This window comes from Diabrotica undecimpunctata, chromosome 9 (genome assembly GCF_040954645.1).
Source record: "Diabrotica undecimpunctata isolate CICGRU chromosome 9, icDiaUnde3, whole genome shotgun sequence".
Taxonomy (NCBI): Eukaryota; Metazoa; Arthropoda; class Insecta; order Coleoptera; family Chrysomelidae; genus Diabrotica; species Diabrotica undecimpunctata.
The window spans coordinates 91,862,321-91,884,828 of NC_092811.1; the positions used below are offsets into that span (position 1 = coordinate 91,862,321).

The 22,508-nt window shown below is 33.4% G+C and overlaps 1 protein-coding gene across 11 annotated transcripts in view; it reads left to right on the forward strand.

The window, feature by feature from the left end:
* LOC140450289 (uncharacterized) overlaps positions 1 to 13,237 on the forward strand; it is a 194,271-nt gene extending 181,034 nt beyond the window's left edge. For all 11 annotated transcript variants that reach the window (XM_072543823.1, XM_072543822.1, XM_072543821.1 and 8 more), the window contains 5 exons: positions 5,552 to 5,754; positions 5,832 to 6,229; positions 9,663 to 9,937; positions 11,696 to 11,951; positions 12,953 to 13,237. In XM_072543823.1, the coding sequence (XP_072399924.1) occupies positions 5,552 to 5,754; positions 5,832 to 6,229; positions 9,663 to 9,937; positions 11,696 to 11,951; positions 12,953 to 13,059 (1,239 nt within the window). In that variant the 3' untranslated portion in view covers positions 13,060 to 13,237. The remainder of the gene's footprint in view (positions 1 to 5,551; positions 5,755 to 5,831; positions 6,230 to 9,662; positions 9,938 to 11,695; positions 11,952 to 12,952) is intronic.
* The last annotated feature ends 9,271 nt before the right edge of the window (positions 13,238 to 22,508 follow it).

Here is a 22,508-nt window from a genome sequence, read left to right on the forward strand (position 1 = left end):
CTCTTCCTATTGGGGAACCGTCTCTCCCTGTAACAAAATTCACACCTGTCTCTCTTTCCATTCTGTTCCTTTCTACTACTCATCTGTTGCACTCTAACATCGTATGTGTCACAGTGTCTGAGTGTCCACAGTATAGGCATTCATCTGTATCAGCCTTTCCGAACCTAGAGAGGTAAGCCCTAAAACACCCGTGTCCTGTGAACACCTACGTTAGGAAATAATCCAGTCGCCTGTGGCCACAGTCGACCCAATATCTTATGATTGGGATCAGCATCTTTGTCCACTGTGCCACATCCTCCATGCTGTGCTATCTTTCAATTGACCTTTCCCTTTCCTGTTTTCTCTCGGCCATAGTAAGGTTTGGGTCTCTTCTCTCAAAGAGATCTTTTATTTTCTCCGCCAAAACATGCAACGGAACACATCCAATGATGGCCCACAAGGCTGCCGCAGACACAGTCCTGTAGACGCATGCCACTCGCAATAGACTTGTTCTGTCCACTCGTGTCATGAGCCTCCTATATTCCGTTATATCTAAGCCCTGCTCCTAAGTTGTAGAACCTAAGACAGACTTCTATGATGGAAGGCAGTCTTCTTAACCAAGCTGCCCATTTTATACGGTGAACACCCTACATAGCTTCATATACTTTTCCGTCATCCAGCATCTTCAGTTCTTGTTTTTATTTTTTGTATTTATCAATAATTCTAGGAAATTAAACGTTTTCGCTTTCTTGAATCTTATGTAATTATTTCCCTCTCTTCTTAAGTATTATGTATTAATTTTGGTTAACTTCTGTCGATTTTTTGTTCTTTTATGTTATATGGCTCTTTTTATTTCTTGTTGCACATTCTCAATTACTTCTATGATTTCTATTCTTGATTTTTAGCTATATTCTCTCGCTCTTTTGCATATTTAAAAATATTATGTTTTTGTCGCTTTCTGAAACCAAATATTTGACACATTAAGTATAATAAATAGGTATAAAAACCTTTTTCAATTTCGACTAAATAAATTTTGTAAAAAATTTAAACTTATAAACTATTACCATATCGCCGCATAAATAACAGTTAATGTCAGAACTATTTGCTGTGTACTGCTATTAATTTCTATTATAACTTTTATTTGCAGATTCATACTAAAAGATGGTAACAAAACGTGACACTTTTTCTATAAAACATTTTTAAATTTAAGTTTTGCTTATATCATTCATGAATACGGTCACGTGCATGCTTAAACATTTGAGGATCGATTTCAATTTCGGTGACATACTTTCCTTGAATATCCATTCCAATGTGATATGATTTGAGGCTCCCACTTATGTAGGTTACAAACTAGAGGCCAATATTTTTCTACAAATGTTATTCTATATTTTGAAACAACGCAGTCAGCTATTTCGTATATATTTTTTAAGATTTTTAAATACTAATCAGTAAACTGCAGTAAATAATAATGACAAAAACTTTGATGCTGCGAGGAAGTTTATCTATCTGTGCCCATACCCATCACGACGTATCAGGAAAAATATCAGAAAAGAATTATCCTACTCGTAGACATATTATCTCAAAAAACAAGAATAAGACTGTACAGCATTCTGATAGCACAATATATGGATCATAGGCATAGATCCTAACTAAATTTAATGAAACCATATATTTATCTTTGAAAGCAAAACGACTACTACGCAAAATTTTTGAAGTGGTTTATGAAAATGGAACAAGTACAACTTTGAGTTACTGAAAGTATCAAAACAAAAGTTTAGTAAAAACTATATTATATATATAATGGCTTTACACCCCAGCGTGGGGTTAAACAGCGGATGCTTTCTAGATCATATTTCTTGGGTGGATTAGTCCCTCTTGTTTATGTTATCTTCTTGACGATATCTCTCCATTTTTTCCTGTCTCTAGTTTTTCCTCTCCTTTCTCTGACTCCTGACCGTTGGAGGTCTTCTTCAACTTGTTGCAGCCACTTTGATCTTGGTCTTCCCCTTCTCTTTCTTCCTCCTGGATTCCATTCTATCATTGCGTATGTCACTGCCTCATCTCCTGCTCGCTAAATGTGACCTATTTCTGCATTGCTTTATTTTAGTCACGATGTCTTCTTTAAGTTCTTCCTTAATCTCTGCATTTGTTCTGCTTCTATATTTATTTTGCTCTGTTCTGATTGATCCCAGTATGGTTTTCATAATCTTTCTCTCTGCTATTCTAAAGTCTTCTTCATCTTTTTTAACCATCGTCATTGTTTCTCCTGCATATAATAATATTGACCTAATTATAGTGTTGTAAACGTTCATTTTAGTTTTCTTAGTCAGTGTTTTGCTTTTAAGTAATCTTTTGTTTGCAAAATAAGCTTTATTCGCTGCTAATATTTTTTCTTTTATTTCGGACTTCCTTTCTCCGGTTTTACTTATTGTAACTCCTAGGTATTTGAAGTATTCTATTTCTTCAAACTCAGAACTTTCTATTTTGATTTTTTCTTTCATTAGCTTTTTCCCAAACCCTAATATTTTTGTCTTTTCTTGATCTAATCTTAGTCTCATTACCTCCCCTTTCTCTCTTATTTTTCTAGCATTTCTTTCATCATTTTCCTGTTCTTTGCAATAATAGCAATATATTATCTATTAGAAAACTATATTTCAATAATCAAAAAAATCTGTTTGCAACGGGCAGTATATGTATCCATGTAACCCAGGTACTATATTCAAATATGATAAAAAAAATCGCAACTGCGCAACTGGTAAGTACACCAAAGCTCAGAAGAAGATGGAGTGATACTGAGTGATGCTGAGAAGATAGGTGCTTCTAACTTGAAAATCAAGGATAGTGTAACACTATAAACTTGAGAAGGCTAAGGCCCTCTAAGAGCTATAATAGACCAATGATTATAATAATATTGGGGAATCAGTAAAAAAAATACCTTACTGTTCTTTCTCGGTAAAAATCGGAAAAATAGTATATGGGATGTTAATATTTGCATTTTACTTATATTCCCTAAATAATACACTGGAGCTCATATTAAGCCACTCTCTTGAATGTCTAAGTTAAGGAATTTTCATTCTTACAATCTCATTCTTCCAATAGCTTCCCGTTTTTAGTTGATTTAATTTTTTTTTCTTAGGATTCCTCTCATTACATAACCAAGGTACACCAGTTTTCAAATACTAGGTTAGTTAGTTATTTTTAGGATATTCATACAAAGCGATTTTTTGTAAACCTTTGAAACGCATTGAAAAAGTATAAAGGGACGATGTAGGGAGTATCGAAGGAGACGTATGTCTCCTTTTTAATATCTTATTTTTTAAGTGCTGTGTCCCTATTTAGACGTTGGCCGTCATCATGTTTACAATTTGCTGAAACCTTTCTCTATCGGCTGCTGCAATAATTCTTCTACTGCGGTACCTTACCATTATCTAATATTACGCAGCCATGAAAGTTTCTTTCGAACAATCCATCTCTTTCTCTCTACTTTTCCCTGTTTTATAAGGCAAAGTAGATAGTATTTGGGTCCTCTAATTATATGGCCGAAGTCTGCTTTTCTCCCCTTTATTATGTTTATGAGCAGACGTTTTGAATTCATCGTTTTAAGAACATCTTCATTGGAAGTGTGCGAAACTCATGATATTTTTAGGATCCGTCGCTAGCACCACAATTCGAATGCTTATAATTTATTAAGCATTATGGTTTTTAATATCCATGTCGTGATAATTCGATCTTGGTTATTATCTCTTCATCAGATTCGCAATTTAATTTTAACCAGCTGCCAAGATATTTAAAATGGTCGCTCCATTAAGCAAAAGCAGACCTTGATCTATATTAATCTTTCCAATCGCCATTCACTTTGTCTTTAAAATGTGAATTTTAAGGCCTCTCCGATAACTTCTTTGACTGACTAGATTTACTAATGTCTGGAGATCTTGTAAATTTTCTGCAAGAACTCGTAGAAGAAGATCGTCAGCGTATCTGATATTGTTGATTACTTCTCCACCTAGTCTTATTGTCTCTTGTCTGTCATCCAAAGCCTTTCGAAAATTTTTTTCAGAGTACAGATTAAAAAGATTGGGTGACAAAAGTCATCCAGTTTTTTTAATATAACATTGAAGAAGTTTGTGAGAGATGCCAAGCCATACAATAGAACTGCTTTTAATAGTCAACGCAAATTATGGCGTATATTGATCATCTGGACTTAATCGCACGCATCGACCGAAAAAAAAAAGAAATGTTTATCTTCTCAACTGCCGCAAAAATTATGGGCATCAATAAACAAAGAAAAAGGCATAGTATGATCAATTCCGAATACTAGAGCTAATGCTATAGAGCTATTCACATCTAAGCTACAAAACCAAACTAACAATAGTCTACCATTGCCAATATCTGGATCGGACCCATGGACTATTTCCCAAATATATGAAGAAACTTACGAAGATTGCTTGTAATATATTAAAGGGCACCTGGAGAGATCTATATAACATAGAGGTCTGCAAGAAACAATATGCTTCATAAAGACAAATATGCTAAGATGGGCGGAACACCTGTCATGAGTGAAGGCAAAATATTGTCTTAGACTTTAGAGGAACAAACGTATTACTGTTCTCTATGAGAAATAGAAGTAGTCACAACTGAGGTGTAAGAAAGGTGTATGAGAACTTAGAAAAATCGAGGTTTTAAATTGTCAAAGGTTGACAATGGTCAGAAGCAATGGTAAAACCGACTAGAACCATTGCTTTTTTTTTAATGTGTTTACAACTAAACTTCTGATATGTCCACCTGTACAACTAAACAATCAAGATATACCGCAATCCGATAGTGCAAAAAACCTTGGTATTCATCTTGATAGACGACTTACTTGGAGAAACCACATCTTCAATAAACGAAAACAACTCGAACTAAAATTAACACAACTTTACTGGCTACTTGGAAGAAGATCTAAACTATCACTGGAAAATAACTTATTAGTGTATAACGTAATTCTAAAACCCATCTATACCTATGGCATTCAACTGTGGGAGTGTGCAAGCGAATCCAATATTGAAATCGTGGGTTCCAATCGAAGGTCCTTAGGCAGATTGTTAATGCACCATACTACGTCCCTAATGAAGTCATACATCGTGATCTCTCAGTGAGTATTGTGCGCGAAGAAATAAAAAAGTGTAGTGATAGGCATTTAAAGCGGTTAGAAATTCACCCAAATTCTAGTGCGGTAAACCTACCGGACAACAGCAGGAAAGTGAGAAGACTTAAGAGACACAAACCCTTCGACTTACCAGATCGATTTCATAAGTAAATTGTTTAGAATATAAGAAAAAAAATTAAATATTAATTTTAGTTAAAATTAATAAGGAAGGTACCAGCACTGACAGGTATTCTTCGCTCATGTTATTTTCTCGGTTTAAATTATCAAATTTGAATATTGTCCAAACAGGACAGATTGCAAATCTTTACTTGGAAAATAAAAAAAATAACTTATCCATTGCTCTTTTCCGTCTGTTATGGATGTAATTTTTTCATATTAAGTCATTATAGCTTAATCGTTTTATCATAAAATTCATAATTTCAGGTGGTGTGGAAAGAATCTAGGGAATTGGGAGTGGCATTTGCCAAATCTGGTGGAAAGATCATTGTAGTGGCTAACTATGCACCGGCTGGAAACGTAATTGGCCACTTTGCAGAAAATGTCCCACCTGTGGGAGGTTTCAGAAGTAATAACAATCACATAGATCTATCAGAAAGCGTTGGTAAATTGTCAATTGGTTCAACAAGGTAAAATCCTATATCTTTTTACTAACAACTTAATAGTTACCTTGATATTTTCCTTTGTTAACGATATATTCTTGTAGGTCTTTCACACAAAAGGTAAATCAGAATCCCACAGAAGGCAACTTCGAAGAGGATTTCCTCGAAGCGCATAACAACTATAGAAAACGCCACGGAGTGCCACTTCTTAAACTAGACAAAAAACTTTGTAAATATAGCCAAGAATGGGCGGCCTATCTAGCCCAACGAAATATACTCGAACACAGACCTGGCAGTAACTATGGAGAAAACATTTACTGCATTTATTCTTCCGATCTGAACTTTACTGTCAATGGGCATACCCCAGTGGATACTTGGTACGAAGAAGTTTCAGAGCATCCATTTGGAAGAGAACCTAGTAACTTAAAATCGGGACATTTTTCCCAAGTAATCTGGAAGTCTAGTGAATTTTTAGGAGTTGGTGTCGCCAAAAACTCACAAGGTAAGCATAATTTTTCTGATCGATTGTGCAGTTTCTACAATTTCTCTATAACATTAAACATACTGTAAAAGTAATCGACTTGATGAATCTTATGTAATAAATATTTATTTATTCCTGGAATTCCATGAAAATGGAAGATATCTTCGTCGCGATGAGACTAAATCTTCTCTTTCTATTAAAACAGATTTACAAAATCGTTTGGCATGTATAAATTTTAATATTCTTTTATTATTATGCTTAACGTCTCATTGCTCATTTTTGGCATAAGATCATTCTTCATTATCTTTATCCTAATGGATTCGAGGGTTGGCGCTTTATTCTCAAAAAAGAAAAAATGAATAATAAAGCACACAAAATTTTTCTTTAACATTGAGCTACAGCTTCCACTGTACGAACTGAATTTTTTAAATGTTCATACACACTACAAACAATTTGCTTTTCTTTTACCGACATAATCTTCCTCTTTCTTTTTACATTACTTAGATCCGCTACGGCATCCCTCTTAATGCTATACAAAAAATAAACATCAATAATATTATTCTGCTATTTGTCTGTTGTTTACTTACCTCAAAAACTATTTTAAGTTAATAAAAATAATAAAATCTATTTATTAACCCAGATATGCCTAAAACGTACATGAAAATATTTTTTAATATTTTTCTCCAAATTTACGTGTTATATCAATTAACAAAAACATATTTATCGTAAAAACAAAATATTTATGAAAAATAAGTAAAAAAAAATACTGTACAAAATATGGTACACCAGGCATATAAACTACTATTATGTTTCAGTGTGGTATGAAACAAAACATTTAACATGTAAGCCTACCTTGCATTTTGAACACCTCATCTTTGCTCTATCGTGGTACAAACCACATCGAGTTGGTTTTTCCTGTGGAATTACTAAATGGTCTAGTCGATCATAGCGAATATCCATGTTTTCATTGGCTTTTCATATTTATGAAAAATAAGTAAAAAAAAATACTGTACAAAATATGGTACACCAGGCATATAAACTACTATTATGTTTCAGTGTGGTATGAAACAAAACATTTAACATGTAAGCCTACTTTGCATTTTGAACACCTCATCTTTGCTCTATTGGTACAAACCACATCGAGTTGGTTTTTCCTGTGGAATTACTAAATGGTCTAGTCGATCATAGCGAATATCCATGTTTTCATTGGCTGATGGACGACCTCGAGAATAGGAAGTAGGTTTTTTATTTTGTTGTAAAAATGATGTTGCAATGCGTCTTCCAAATTATAACTGGTCCAGTTTTCCTCCATGCAAACGATAAAGTTGCCAGGCATTCTGAACAGCCATGCCAATGCATTGATTGATCAATGAAAAATACCATTTTTTGAGATGTGATTGTTCTACCTGAAATGATAAATATTACTAGTATTACAGAGGAAGATTGTCTGATTTGTTTCACACCTGGATCGTCTTCTTCTCCTTCTGTGAATACCGCTTTACAAGATGAATTGGTTGAAGTCCTGCTGAGTTTGAACAGAGCGTTATTAAATTATTGTCATGCAATTTTACTGCAATTATATTTTGATCAGCAATTTTTCTGTAGTCATATGTCCCTCTCTTTTCTTTTTTCATAATTTTTGAATCTTGTAAGTGTACTCCTAGGAAACATTTTTCTCTAACCGTGCCAGTGGCTAAAAAGCTTTTTTCTGTTAGTTTTTCCATGAAGGGAATAGAGGTAAAAAAGTTATCAAAAACCAAGTGGAACTTTTCATTTAGCCATTTTTTCCTTAACACATCATAATATTCCATAATCGGTATAAATTTTACTAATATTAGTTGATGATCCTTGGTGTGGTTTAAACCACTAAATATAGCCAAGACGTGATGTACCAACCCATAATTGCTTCCAAAGTACGGAACCATTGCTTCATCTACAGAATGCGTTGTCATTAAAGGTCCGTACTTCATAAACTTCTTATTCAAATTTACAAACAAAGGCCTGACTTTTGCAAATTTATCTCCTTGTTCTAAGATACAGTTATCTGTCAGATGAAAATTTGATATACTAAATTCAAATTTATCTCTCGTAAGAGCTTCTGTCACAAGTTGATTGTTAGCATCTCTGTCACGTTGCCAAAACATTCTCCTGCGAGGAATGTTTACATACCCACTCAATATGAGAGTTCCCAGAAAAGCTTTGACTTCATATTCTCGAACTTCTTGTTGGCGATTCTTCTGTGAAGCATATTGATTAGCTTCTGACGTTATCAGGTGTATGAGTTCTTCATAAAAAAAAGGGAAAACCATTCAAGGGGACTCTTAAAATCATGTTGTTCTGGAAGTTCGTTTACAATGATACATTGGTCTTCCATCTAAATGTCTTCTTTTACCCAGTGGTAGATTTTTTTTCTTAGACCCTTTAACTGTTCTTTTTTCTCCCTGCTCTGGTAATGAAATGTTATCTTGAGAATCGGTTACTAATGGGTCACCGTCATTATTTTGCACATTTATTTCAGCAGAAGCTCGTAATTGCGACCCAGGTAAATTATCCATCAACATTATATCTTCATCACCAGAGTCTTCGTCTGTTAGGACATCACATGCATTTATTGGAAACATCAAAGTAATACTATCTACATTTGCTACTAAATTTTCATCGTCTTCTAACAGACTAAGCGCATCCTGCAATGACAAGCCCCTAAAAATAAATAGTATGGTATTTTCCTGTCGTACAATATTTTGTACACTAAAATCAAATGGCCTAACTCTAGTTATGAAATAATAATTTATCCAATTTATAAATCTAAATTGAAATATAAATTTGTTTTCTACAAGTAAACACAAAAAGAATATTTTTTTTTGTATACATTATAACAAATATTTACTTACTTAGCAAATCGTATTCCGAATTCGACCATGTTATAAAAACTGTAAACTTTATCACAATATTATCGCCAAATATTTTAAAGCCAGCAATTCACAACTACACTCTATGGTTGATTACTATATACTGAAAATATTTAGGCCTTTGTTGTATTGTTACGGGGGCAAATTTTATGGGACCGTGCTACTTTTCGCTCATCCACATTGGCGAAGAGTACACAATAAAAGTAACCCCGGTAAGTGCCGGTAATAAGTTACTTCTGACCTGACATTTAGCATTGTTGCCGTTCATTCTTAGTTCAATTTATAGATTAATTACCTTCAATTAGAAATTGTTATAGTATAGTTGAAGTCAGCCTGATTTAAAACCATGCTATTCTTTCATCAAAACATGTTTACAATAGCCGAGACAAGCTTCCAACAATTTAGGAATGGTTGATAGCATGAAAATTGGTCTATAATTTTTACATTATTAAGATATTTATTCTATAAAAAAATTATACTTTTATGTTGTGTGTATGTGTATGTATGTACAGACCTATAACACTTACAAAAATACTTTCTTTTAGGTAGCATCTATGTTGTTGCCAATTATTCTCCAGCCGGAAACTTTGTAGGTCACTACGTAGAAAATGTTCCTCCTGTAAAGCCTACTTGGTTTTCAGGAGGTAGATCCTCGTCGCCGAAGAAGGAAACCAGTCCGGGAACATCATCCAAATCTCTTGTTTCTCCTTCTGGTTCGTCCACTCAAGGAAGTTTTTCCGATTTCGTTCTTGAAGCTCTTAAAGTTCATAACGAGTATAGAAGACGGCACGGGACCCAGGATTTATTATTAAATGAAGAGGTAAGCATGCTGTCTAATTCTGCTACTCTTTCATCCTCTTGTTTTTTGTGGAGCATAATATTGTTTCTGCTTCAGCAAATATCGTAATATTGACAGGGTTACTATATATTGCACATATAAGATTTAACATTAACCTAATTACTATGCTAATAAGCGAGAATGTTTTATATTAGGAACCTAGCGAAGGCATTTTTACGTCATTTACGAAGGAATTGATCTCAACTAAACAAAAACTCAACCAAAATATCCATGGTACTGTAGCGAGATTAAATAAAACGAGCGGTTCGAATTTATATACATATATTTATTTATAAGTTTACAGTTCGATAGTATCTTAACAACTAAACTCTACTTCTAACATTGTTACCTATATATACCAAAAGTAATATTTTCGAGAATATTCTGGCGTAGTCCCACCAATTCCCCTACGTGACCGGTTATTCTCTCTCGCACTCGATACATCACGAAGCTTCTCGAAGAGTATTAGAGATGCAATGCAAGCGTTACCTGGGCCATGTCGAAAGCATGTTCGTAACACTGCTCCCCTCTTAAATCTGACCGTCCCGATCAGCAACTCTATATGTAGGCACAGCATGGCGGAATCTACAGGACTCTTCAGCTCTGCATGAACCCTTTAGAAAGAAATAACAGTCTACTGACTTTGAAGGATACGATCTCATCGGGTTAATGCAACACACAGTAATTCGTACGCTGGTTTCTCGGAAGATCACTTCAAGCATGCTTCTGAAAATCTTCCAGTCCAGATTTTCTAGTAGCAGTAATGGTGTAACAGTACATAAAAAGTTTAATATCTCAATAACCTTAACCTTAGCCTGGTTGCCTTAACCATAGCCCCTATCCGCTTCTATAAACCAAGAATTATCCGAGAAGCCATAGAAATTGAAAAAAGCCAAATTGTTTCAATAAAAGAGATGATGGCATACGGTTACTTTCGACATGAAGACCTCTCATAAAGAAAATATCGTCCGTTCCACCCGCCAATCAAATTCCGACTGTAAGAAATGTTCGCGCCATTCCCCGCGCTAATCCCCGCACCAATCACTACGCTAAGTCCCACGCCAACCTCCACCCAAATTATGTTACCATCGATATATAAATGAACCGTCCTCTGTCCCCAAAGTAGCTGTAATGCATTGATTAGTGGTCGGTGTAGTAGTTTCTGGGGGCTCGGAAGACTAAAACCTCGGAAGCCCTGAAGAAGACATCAAAGAGGATATCGAAAGCTCGGCGCAATGATAATGGACGCGGTTAAACCCGGAATACTGTTGAGTGTAATAGTAATTCTTGTAATAGTATTAATCTTAACTCTAGGTTATATATATATATATATATATATATATATATATATATATATATACACATATACATATATATATATATATATATATATATACATATATTTAAATGCCCCAATATTATAAATAAGGAAAAACATGAATCAAAACAATGGACAGAACTTTGACATTTGTCAGTCTGTATGACCATATCGTCTTGAGTAGTTAGATCCTTTTAAATATTGTATACTTTCAAGATTCTTTTTAATATTGAATTGTTTTATGATATTTCCGTACCAACTAAATTGTTTTTATTGCATATTTTCTATTATAGGTTCATTTTTTCATCTCTTCTCATTTCTTCTAATATTTTTGTTACCAGTTTTGTTTATTAATATTTAAATTTTTAATACATTGTGATTTTTTAAACTTCCAATCTCAAAATAATATTTCTGTTATGTAGATGTGCAAACATGCCCAAGAATGGGCTGATACCTGTGCGAGAACAGCAAGTCTACAACATAGAGCCAACTCTCAATACGGAGAAAACATTTTCTCTGTGTATTCTTCAGATTACAGCCACACACCAAGTGCCAGAGACGCAGTGAAGGAATGGTACGATGAAGTCAAACGCCACACCTTCGGAGTCGAAAAAGTTAACCAGGGATCTTTACACTTTACTCAAGTCATATGGAAGGATAGTAAGGAGTTAGGAATAGGTAAGTTGTATCTTTTTAAAATTTCTAAGATTTGTATCAGCTTAAAGAGCAAGCTGTGTTTAGGAGAGGCTATGGAACAAATGACCACATACAAGCACTAAAAATGTTGTTGAAATAGCGCGTTGGGTATAATAAACCTCTCATGTTGATATTTGTTGATTTCAAGAAAGCTTTTGATATCGTGTAATTGCTGGCAATACTAAAAGTATTAGAAGAAAGTCAAGTAGATTATAGACACGTCAAGTTCATAACAAGTTCATAAAACATATATGCAATAACAAAATACTAAAACAGGCAACAGAATAAGTCGTCCTGAACATAAACTTTCAAAAAAAACAAAATGCATGACCAATTTAGTTTCAAGAGATGTTATGAGAAAAGGTGGCAACAACGTACTTACATCAGGTTTTTAGCTACATTTACTTGGGACATGAAATTAGAATAGGAAAAAGCCATTAAACCTGATATAGATTTGGGGTGGGCAGCATTTGGTAAAATGCGATATATTCTGAAAAGAACGGTAGCGATTTGATTAAATAAAAAATTTAAATATGGTTCCGAAAATTAACATATGGTTTCGAAACATTAACATTGACTAAAATTATTTTCCAGTAAATTAAGAGTAATCCAAAGATACTGGGGATAATAAGAAGAGATCTGATAGCAAACAGTTTGGTAACAGAGAGGACTAAAACAACAGATGCCATAGCAAAGATGGCTGACCAAATAGCATGTTTAAATAATAATAGATGGAGCAAAAGACTCATAGAATGAAGACGTAGAGAAAACAGGAGTCACCAAGGTAAATCACCAACAAGATGGATGAACGACTTACAAAAAACATCAAGAAATTGGATGCAGAAAGCACAAGCAGAATAGGATGGTACAGACCTATCTCCAATAGTGGATGCAAGAGGCTGACAGATGATGATAATGTCTTTAAAAGCTATATTTGATTTCTTTTATGGTAATACTTAATACAAATGATATTTTTGTTATAGGTATTGCAAAGAACAAAAGGGGGCAGACATACGTCGTGGCCAACTATTCTCCAAGAGGAAATTATATTGGACAGTTTGTAGAAAACGTGCCCAGACCGAGGTCTTGACGTACGAAAAGTCCGAAAAAAGTCCATTTTACTCTATAATATCACATATATTTTCTATTACTATTATATAGATGCCAAAGAGTATGTTTAGTTTAGTTGGGTTCTTGATCCCGGTATTTTTTATTTGTTTGATTCATTTTTTACAATTCTTTGTATAAAAATATATTTTTAGTAAATATGTATTTGTTATAGTAAATTCGAATACCTGATTACCGTAAGGAATATTAGTTTTGAGAAAAAATCAACCTTTATAATCATTTATATTTAGCATGGTATCCCGACAGATGGGATATTAAACTACCAACCAGATGATTCAGGCTCAATCCCTGCTCTTAATGAAAACGTTGAAGTATTTGTAAAATTAGAGAACGGTCGACCTTGTTTGAACAAAATAAGTAATAAGAATAGCGAATTATTCCACACTGGACGCTGAAGAAATAATATTATTAATAATTATAGTATAGACAAATTTGTATTCAACAAGATATTAGAAGATAGGCAAGCCGTCCGAATAACCAAAGATGAATGACAAATATATTTCATAATCCACTATCTTAATAGAACTAGTAGTAAAGGTGGAGGATAGTACAACCGTAATCTTTGCCCATTGGAGAACTTGACTCCCTTAAAATCCTTATCCTCAGCAAAAAAATCTAAAAATATTAAAGACAAATTCGGAAAACTGGAATAAAGAAAGGTTCAAAAGGGTAAAGATAAGTATATTGGATGTATTGCATTAAATTTCACAAATATTGATCCTGAAGATTGTGATAATGGATGTGCCAATATAGTGAAAGGTAAGAATTATAAAATAGCTCTAGCAACTAAAAATGATACCAAGAAAAACACTGATGCATCAGAGACTACAAAGACAACGTATAATTTGAAATACGTTCTAAATAAAGGTTATCAAGTGGAAAAGAATGAATGTGTAATAAAAAGCAATATTTTTTATGGTTTTCAAAATAATATTCATGCCCATACAGGTGGGAAATAATTTTGGAAGAAATAAAAATATTGCCTGATTTTCAAAAGTAGAAAAACAATATATCAGACGAATTATAGTTTCATTTATGATAAAAAAATTAAAGAGAAAAGAATGATCCAGTTTTAAAAGTAGAAGAGAAAACTAACATGCTAAGGGGAAAGCGAAAAACTGTATGGCTTTCCACTGTACTAATCATAAAATAATGATGAATGTTTTACAGTTACCAACAGATACAGAAGAACAAAAATATATTATATTAAAACGGTTTTTACAGCGTAATACGCCTTTCTGTTACTAATCGTCACTCCCTTCTATTTTGGCAGTCTTTTTTCCCTAATATTTGTTGTTGTCGCTTTCCCCATTTTTATTTTTCTATTGGGGTCAAGTCTAATATATTTTGGAGATGCTGCTTTCTTCCATTCTTCTGACGTCTCTCTACTATACAAGTCACTGTTTTTCTATGTCTTCTATTTTATTCCTATGTAATCCCATTTATTTCCTAATACCCCCATTTCTTATATGTTCTGACCGAAATCTTCTTGCGGCTCTCCTCCAAAAGTCCATCTTAGTACTTAATAGTTTAGCGTTATATTTTTCGGTTAATTGACATATTTTCATCCTATATGATTACCCATGTCCCATACTGGTCTTAATATTGCATTGTATTAAAGTAATTTCACTATTTTCTTTGACCTATATTTTAAATCTTCCTTTCTCTGTGTACTAACAATTTGATCATCTGCGTAATTACATGTGTAGAGTAAACAGTTTTCACTGTCTCAGGGTCTCATCAATATGAATGTTAAATAAAACTGGAGATATACTAAATCTCTGAGTGATTTAGTGACTAAAAGCCTTTCTTTATGACTTACCACAGTTTATTAATAGGTAGTGTGTCATGTTTTCGTTAAATCCACTATTAGTAAATGTACTTCTTGTGCTCTTGAAAGCCTTTTTTCTATTAGTTGGGTTATACTTAAAATGTTGTCTATTGTACTATTGTGGATCTACCGACTCTGAACCCATTTTGCTACTCAGATTCATACGAATTATATTCTTCGCATATGAGTTCTTTTAACACTCTTCCAAATAGTCGGCTTAGCGTACTGGTTACGCTTATTCCTCTGTAACTATTAAAGTCTTGTTAACCTTGCTTGTGTATCAATTTTATCTATCGTTCTTTCCATGTCTGTGGTACAAGCTTCTCATTCAATTCTGGAGGTATTCCTTCACGACCAGTAGCACGACAATTTTTTAACAATGTTTTTGCTTTTTTAACCTTTTCCTCACTTATGGTAATTAGCTCTTCCAAAACCTGGATTACATTTCCTGATGGAGTATTATCAAATATGTTCTTCCCTCTAAGAAACAAAGATACTAGATATGAAGACCAACACTCTGGAAAATTTAGAATAAAGTTGTATAAAAAGTCAGATACAGATTAAATATTTAAGTTGTCTAAAGAGTCAGACTAATTTTAGAGTTTCAACCGGTTGGTTTTAACAAGATAGAAAGATGCAGATAAATGATAGACATGTATGAGAAATACAGAGTAGACAAAACAAGTATTTTGTTTGGAAGATAAAACTAAAAGACAAAGTATAATTTAATACAGACTGACTTAGAGATTTCGTAACCACTGGTAATTGGAAACGAACGAGAAACAAAAGGAGAATTCTTTTGTAGGAAGAAGAGAAGTTGTATTAATTTTGTTTTGAATTGATGTAGATAAAAATTTAAATTATCCTTCCTCCCACAGAGAGGAGAAATTGAAAAATTAAGCCTCCTTTCTCCAGACATCTAGGATAAGTGAAATCTTACAAAATACCTTTCTTTTCAAAGTGATTGTTGAATAAGGGGTAAACCCATATACACTTTAATGATCATTCTCAGGCTACTCCTGTTACGGCTAAGCAACCACATCATCCAACTTGAATCTGATTTTGCTATTAGCTTCGTAGCCTGCTTACACTTCCACTTCTGTGTCATTAGGATCTGATAGACTTTTTTCTGATAGCCAAAATTAAATGGAGGTGGGCAGGACACGTCGCTAGAATGAAGGATAATAGTTGGACCAAAAAATCTTGGAGTGGAGACCGAGAGCGGATAGACGAAACCCGGGAAGACCACCCACAAGATGGACTGACGACATAAAGAGGATTTGTACCAACTGGATTGCAGCAGCGCAAGATAGATCTAAATGGAGGTTTTTCGAGGAGGCCTATGTTCAGCAGTGGACGACTATGGGCTGATGATGATGAGACTTTTTTCAGAATTACTTAGTTGCACAAATTTGGTTGTGGTCACACGAAGGTTAGTTCGGACCTCGTTTTGGTCACCGTTACCTTTCATTACTCTTGATCCTAATGTGATATGGATTTTTGTCAAGCTTGACTTTCTTGTTCAACTGATTCATGCGAGTTCCTTAACTTTCATCCTAAATACTCCTAAACCAAGACACAGCTGGTTCTATATTAACAAATAAGTAATTTACTATTCTTAACTAAACCATAACAGTCTGCCTTATATAAGAAAGAATAGCAAGCTTTTAAATACTATGTAAAAAAATATGTTCCCATTTCTTTACCGATTCTCTTATACTCTCATAATCTTGATTCTACTAGCAAAGTAGTTTGTTTATTGTACTTGTAATCCCCACCGTTGATTTTACCTCGTAATAGGGTTCGGCTATTATTAATTTCTGAGGGAAATGAGACAGAGAAAAAATAATGGCAGGCAAGACTGAGGTGAAAAGTTGGTTTAGACGAGGACACAAGGAAAATTGCCTCAGCAAATTAGTAACGGTTGAAACTTTTCGTCTTTTTCGGAAGTCGGTATGTTATCATACCAAGAATGCCAATATTTTAGAAACAGTCAAGGATTTAAATGTACTTCAAATGCTTAGTTTGTCATTTCATTTACTGCAATAAACGTTTGATGGTACGCACTATGAATTTAAAAATGCCATCGTACCATTAATATGTTTTAAGAGAACAATATTTGACAAGTTTATTAAATATATTTATTGTTTGGACTTAATAGCTTTATAAATATACTTATACTAACATCCAGATTATGAATTCTAAAATATAGTGATAGAGCCCCTAATTGAAAAGCAGATTTTTCTCAAAATTAATGTTCCATGCCAGAGTTTTATTTACCAAATATTGTAGGAAAAATAGGTACACAGTACAAATGTAAATGTATGTTTCAGTATTACGATTTAGCAAACATAGTAAATGTAGTCTTTCAAAATTAATTTTTTTGTATACATTATAAAGTTGCGTAACAAAATATTTGAAGCATTTGATGGGTTACACAATCTTCGTGAAAACAATATGTTAATATAACAAAAATTAATTATAAACAAATTATTACAGATCTATATTTATATTTAAATCATTTAATCAAAAAATGATATTTTTAGAGTATTAACTATAAAAAAAGTTATAAAGAACTATTTTTAAATTTTACAATAAAAAATACTATTTTTTCAGGTACAGGTCATGAAAATTTCACTAAATCTATCTATATCCAAGTTATTTTGTAGTTTTCTTTCTTTATATTTCTTCAATTGGAGTTTCTCTGCAAATCGACCAATAGACAAAAAAGAATCGATCAAGAGCATTGCTGCTGGCCAGTTCCCATTGTAGCGTCTTCCAATGTGTAATATATCCTAATAAAATATTTCACCATGCTCATCTCATACGGCACCCAGACTTTCAGGAAAAATATTAACTGCGAATCTAAAAAATAAATCTTGAGTGACATGTTGAATCCTAGATCTTCATAAACATAATGAAGTTCTTGAATGATTTCTCGGTAGTTGTCAGCTTTCGTATCAAGGAAATTATGACACATTACTATTAGAGCCTCACAAGCTCTCTTTTCTGCTCCATTCTGCAAAAATTCCTTTTTTCAACTCCTTTTTTCAATGATTCCGAGAAATTTAGATTTAGGGTATTGAAATCCTTTAGATACCATTTTTGTTTATAGCTTTTACGAAATTTTTTATGAGTCCCATCCTTATATGAGGTGGTGGCAGGAAATGTTCTAGTCTAATGCCTACTAGAGGTTTTGTAGTTACGTTTTTAACTCCAGGTGTTAAACTTTTTCTTTTTGGCCAATTTTTCACTACGTAACGTCTATCTCTTGCACGACTGTCCCATTCACACAAAAACAGAAAAACTTAATATATCCTCCCTGTAAGCCCGTAAGTACAGCTATAACTTTCAGATCAACACATAAACTCCACAGGTATGGAGAATATTTTATTTTCTTAAGTAATACCTCCAAATTTGTATAATTGTCTTTCATGTTTGTTGTATGCACAAGCGACCCTAAAAGGTATCTATTACCATTGTGAAGTAAAATAGCTTTCAAACTAATCTTAAAAGCATTACTAAAAAGTCTTCATTCTTCAAATTCTTCTGGGAAATTCAGTTCTTGAAGAAGCCCTGCAGCATCTTTATTACACCAAATATCCTGTTTGGAAACTAACTCGTAAAATTTTCTTACCTTGTGCGAAAGCATGAGATTCTCGTATTCTTGTTCAATAAATTCCACTGTTTTAATCTTGATCTAAGTAATTAATCCCTAGATTTTGATAGCTTTAAAACTCAAACTCGAAGGTCATTCAAATCGGATTGCTTTAGAAAGTAAGGATCTTTTGATGAACTTGAAAATCCAGATAAAGTGTAAGAATATGAAGAAGTACATTCAGAAGGAAAACCCGATTAAGTCTGTAGACCAGAAATATTTTTCCATCCATCTTCTCGTAAATTCTCGTAATTTTTTGGACGCATTGGATGTAAAGGACCTTTACTATGAGGAACTGGTCTTTTTACAGATGTGATGTTCTGATGTATAATTTTATTTTTATTTTGCATCGAAAATTCTCCTGTTGATATTATACAAAAGTAGCATACATTTTTTTTAATCTGAGTTTACTCCAAATCATTGACATTGCGAACGGCATATATTTGTGACTTCCTTTAAGCCAACCTCTTAACGTTCTTGAGCAACCGGTACAGCTTGATTTTGGCAACCAACTTTTTTCTCTTTACCATATCTACTACAATTCTTTGTGTTTTCAGGGTAATTTCATTACAAATTTTTCAAAAACAGTCGGCAGAATTTTTACAAATTCGCTGCATTTTATAACTTAAAAAAATATATTTTATAATAATTTTGATATATCTATTATAGATTTATTGGATCAGCTCTTAAATAATACATAAAGTACAAATAAAATATTTTAATTACATATAAAAAACATGGACTTTGTGTACAAATATGGACTTTAACAAAATATTCGATACAAAACGTAAACAAAAAGAAGATAAGTTTTTACCTAGCTGCTATCAAGTCAAAAAACTAGCTGAGCAAAAACTACGCATGCGCAAATGTATCACTATAAAACTCACAACTCTATCTATCTTTATTTTACTACTAGTTAAATCCCATTTTGTACGTATATACACCATTTATAGTGTTGCTGCAAAAAACAAATTTAAAAAATCATAAATTTTAAATATTTTGAAGAAAAAATTAATAATAGAAAATTTAGTCATGATATAAAAAATCGGTCAACAGAGATAGGTTTAGAACATTTATATCTTTAAATGTATGCTAAAATTTGTGAAAGGAGGATTTTCTTTGCAGACCAGTGAATCGATTTAACTAATTGGGGAACGTAGAAAAACTTCCAAGTAATTACGATTCACTGGTAAACACAGTTTGCTGCCGAAATTTTTTTTACTGTTTCTAGGTAATTTGGGTCTGCTTAATCCAAAAATGCCACCAGATTTGCTCCATCATATCGTTTTCAGAAAATACGACAACATATCACATGTCCAACATACAGGGTAATTTAACGCAGCACTACCCACCTATATGTAATGCTGCTACCCATCAAATGAACAAAACACGAATAAAAAGTAGGATATTTATTGTACAACAATATACTTACAAAAATCATCACACATATCTGCCAAAAAAACTTAACTTTTAGTTAAAAGGCTTTCGGACGTTTTAAAAGGACGGCCCCTTTGAAGACTCCAGCAATAATCCGCCATCATGTTAGTTTCCCATCTCCCCTGATACCTCTCTTCCATCGTTTTGATATCTTGGTGGAAGCGTTTCCCTTGTTCCTCACTAAGGTCACCAAGATTTTCTGGGAAACGGTATGTGGTGGCTGTGGAGGTACTGAATTTTAATACTCATATGACAACCGTGTTTGTTAAAATTGTTAAGCATTTCTTCTACTATATCCTGGTAATTTTCCGATTTATTGTTTCCAAAAAAAATTTCCAAAACTTTCACAAAAGGGCACCATGCATTACATTCAAGTTCAGTCATCGATTCTGTAAAATGCGAATCTGTTGTCGTATTAGAGGCCCAACAAATATTCCGGCTTTCAATTTTTATACTAAGTGCAGAGAATTTGCTGGACGAGTATTCTTTCTGGTCGGATTCTGGTCTAGGGCCAAATTGTTTGTTACAAATTGTTTCATTAGACCTAGTTTAATATGTAATGGAGGTAATATTCTTTTCTCTCGGTTAAATAATTCTTCGTTAGCTACGTTAGCTTTTCCTTGAAGTAAAGAATCTCTAGAACACAATTTTCTTCTACTCCAGTGTTGGTCCTTAGCCATACTATCACAAAGACACAGGAAATAAGGATATTTTATATAGCCGCCTTGTTGTCCCAGGAGAAAGTTCACCATCTTAAAATCAACATAGATCTCCAACTGATGTAGGTCATACTTGATGTTTTTTAGCACCAGCGATATTGTTTTATATTGTTCTTTCATTTTTGTAGAATGCCCAATTGGTATACTTCCATATTTATTGCCATTATGTAGGACACACTTTAAAGTTCGTTTGGAACTGTCGACAAAAAGACACCAGTGATCTGGTGTATACTCCGATACACCCATTTTTTCTAACAGTCCTTTGATATTGTTACAAAAAACACATATCAAATTGCTGAGACAAAAAAGGGAAAAAATCTTTTTCTCTATTACGGTAGTATGATTTTTGGTGTCTGGGTGAAGAAGATTCTTTTCCTTTAGTCTGAACGCAAGCAACTCGAAAAAATCCTTTGGAAGGTTCAAATCTCTGATAAGACCGCTTAGGTCTTCCTAAGTAAAGCGCTCAGGACGTGTTGAATCCTCTTCAAAATCACTGTCGTCTTTCTCAAGTCTATTAGTCTGTAGTTCATCAGATAACGTTTCGACATTATCCTCTGGTAACTTAGGTAGACTGCTCAATATTGGAATGTGTATCTGCTCAAGCTAATGTGGAATTGGTCTTATTGCTGAATCCTGGTTAGGAAATGTCCACGTATGTCGATTGTTACGATTAATGCCCTTTATATTTACAAGACAGAAACAGCAATCGTCAAAATGATTTTTTGTTTCCCTCCATGCCATTGGAACACCAAACTTTAAACATTTTCGTTGTCCTTTCGTCCACTGTCGCAGGTTTTTAGGACAAGTTTTGAGTACTGCGTGTGGAGCCCAGGATTTATCTTTATCTCCTAAATTTACACCAAAATAGGCTTGATATGCCCTTTTTATAAAATCATAAACTTGTTTTCTACTTTCCTTTACAACGTACTCGCCACATATGTAGCAAAAAACGTCCGGGTTATTCACACAACAACGCCTGCTTGTAGAAGCCATGGTTCTCAGTTGTCAATAACAAACTCTTGCCAAGAAACTAAGTTCAAACTAATTTTTAAAATGGAATGCAGTCGATTTTATAAGAACTTATTAACGCATTTTCAGAGAAAATACTATTCACTTATCGGATAATAGTTAAGAAGCAATTAGCGCTAAGTAAAATTTAATTAGAAGCCATTAGTATGCATTTGTCTTAGAATTTGTTAAGTTCGTTTATAAACATATTGCAATTATAGTGGTGGAATATCGAGAAATGTAAGACTATTTAAGTATTTGATGGTTATGTTATATCTCGAAAACTATAGCTGATACAAAGAAAAAGTTTGTATTTTTGGTTTTGAACATACATTTGTAATGTATATGAGGCATTTACGTTTATAGAAGCTAAATTTAATCATCAATGGGGGCATCTTTTTTTTCTTTTCGTGCCTCTATCCCGTTGTCGGCGTCGACCCGTCAAGAGGCGGTCAAATGCCGCCTCCTAACAAGGAGCCATAGAAACAAACATAGAGTAATTATTAAAATTATACCATCAAGTGAAAAAAGTGAAAAAATGTTAGTGATATATAAAAAAAAGGAATTTTGTCGTGAGGAGTATTCAGGAATCTCACTTGTATACTAAAGAATAGAAATTATCATCAGTATTTCTTAACTTCTAGAGTTCTGAATAGTCACAATGTTTTATCTGTTTTCACATGTTGGGTACGAATGTTTATAAAAAAAAGTAAAAAAAAATCATAGGAAAAAGCATAAAATACAAATTGATGTCATGG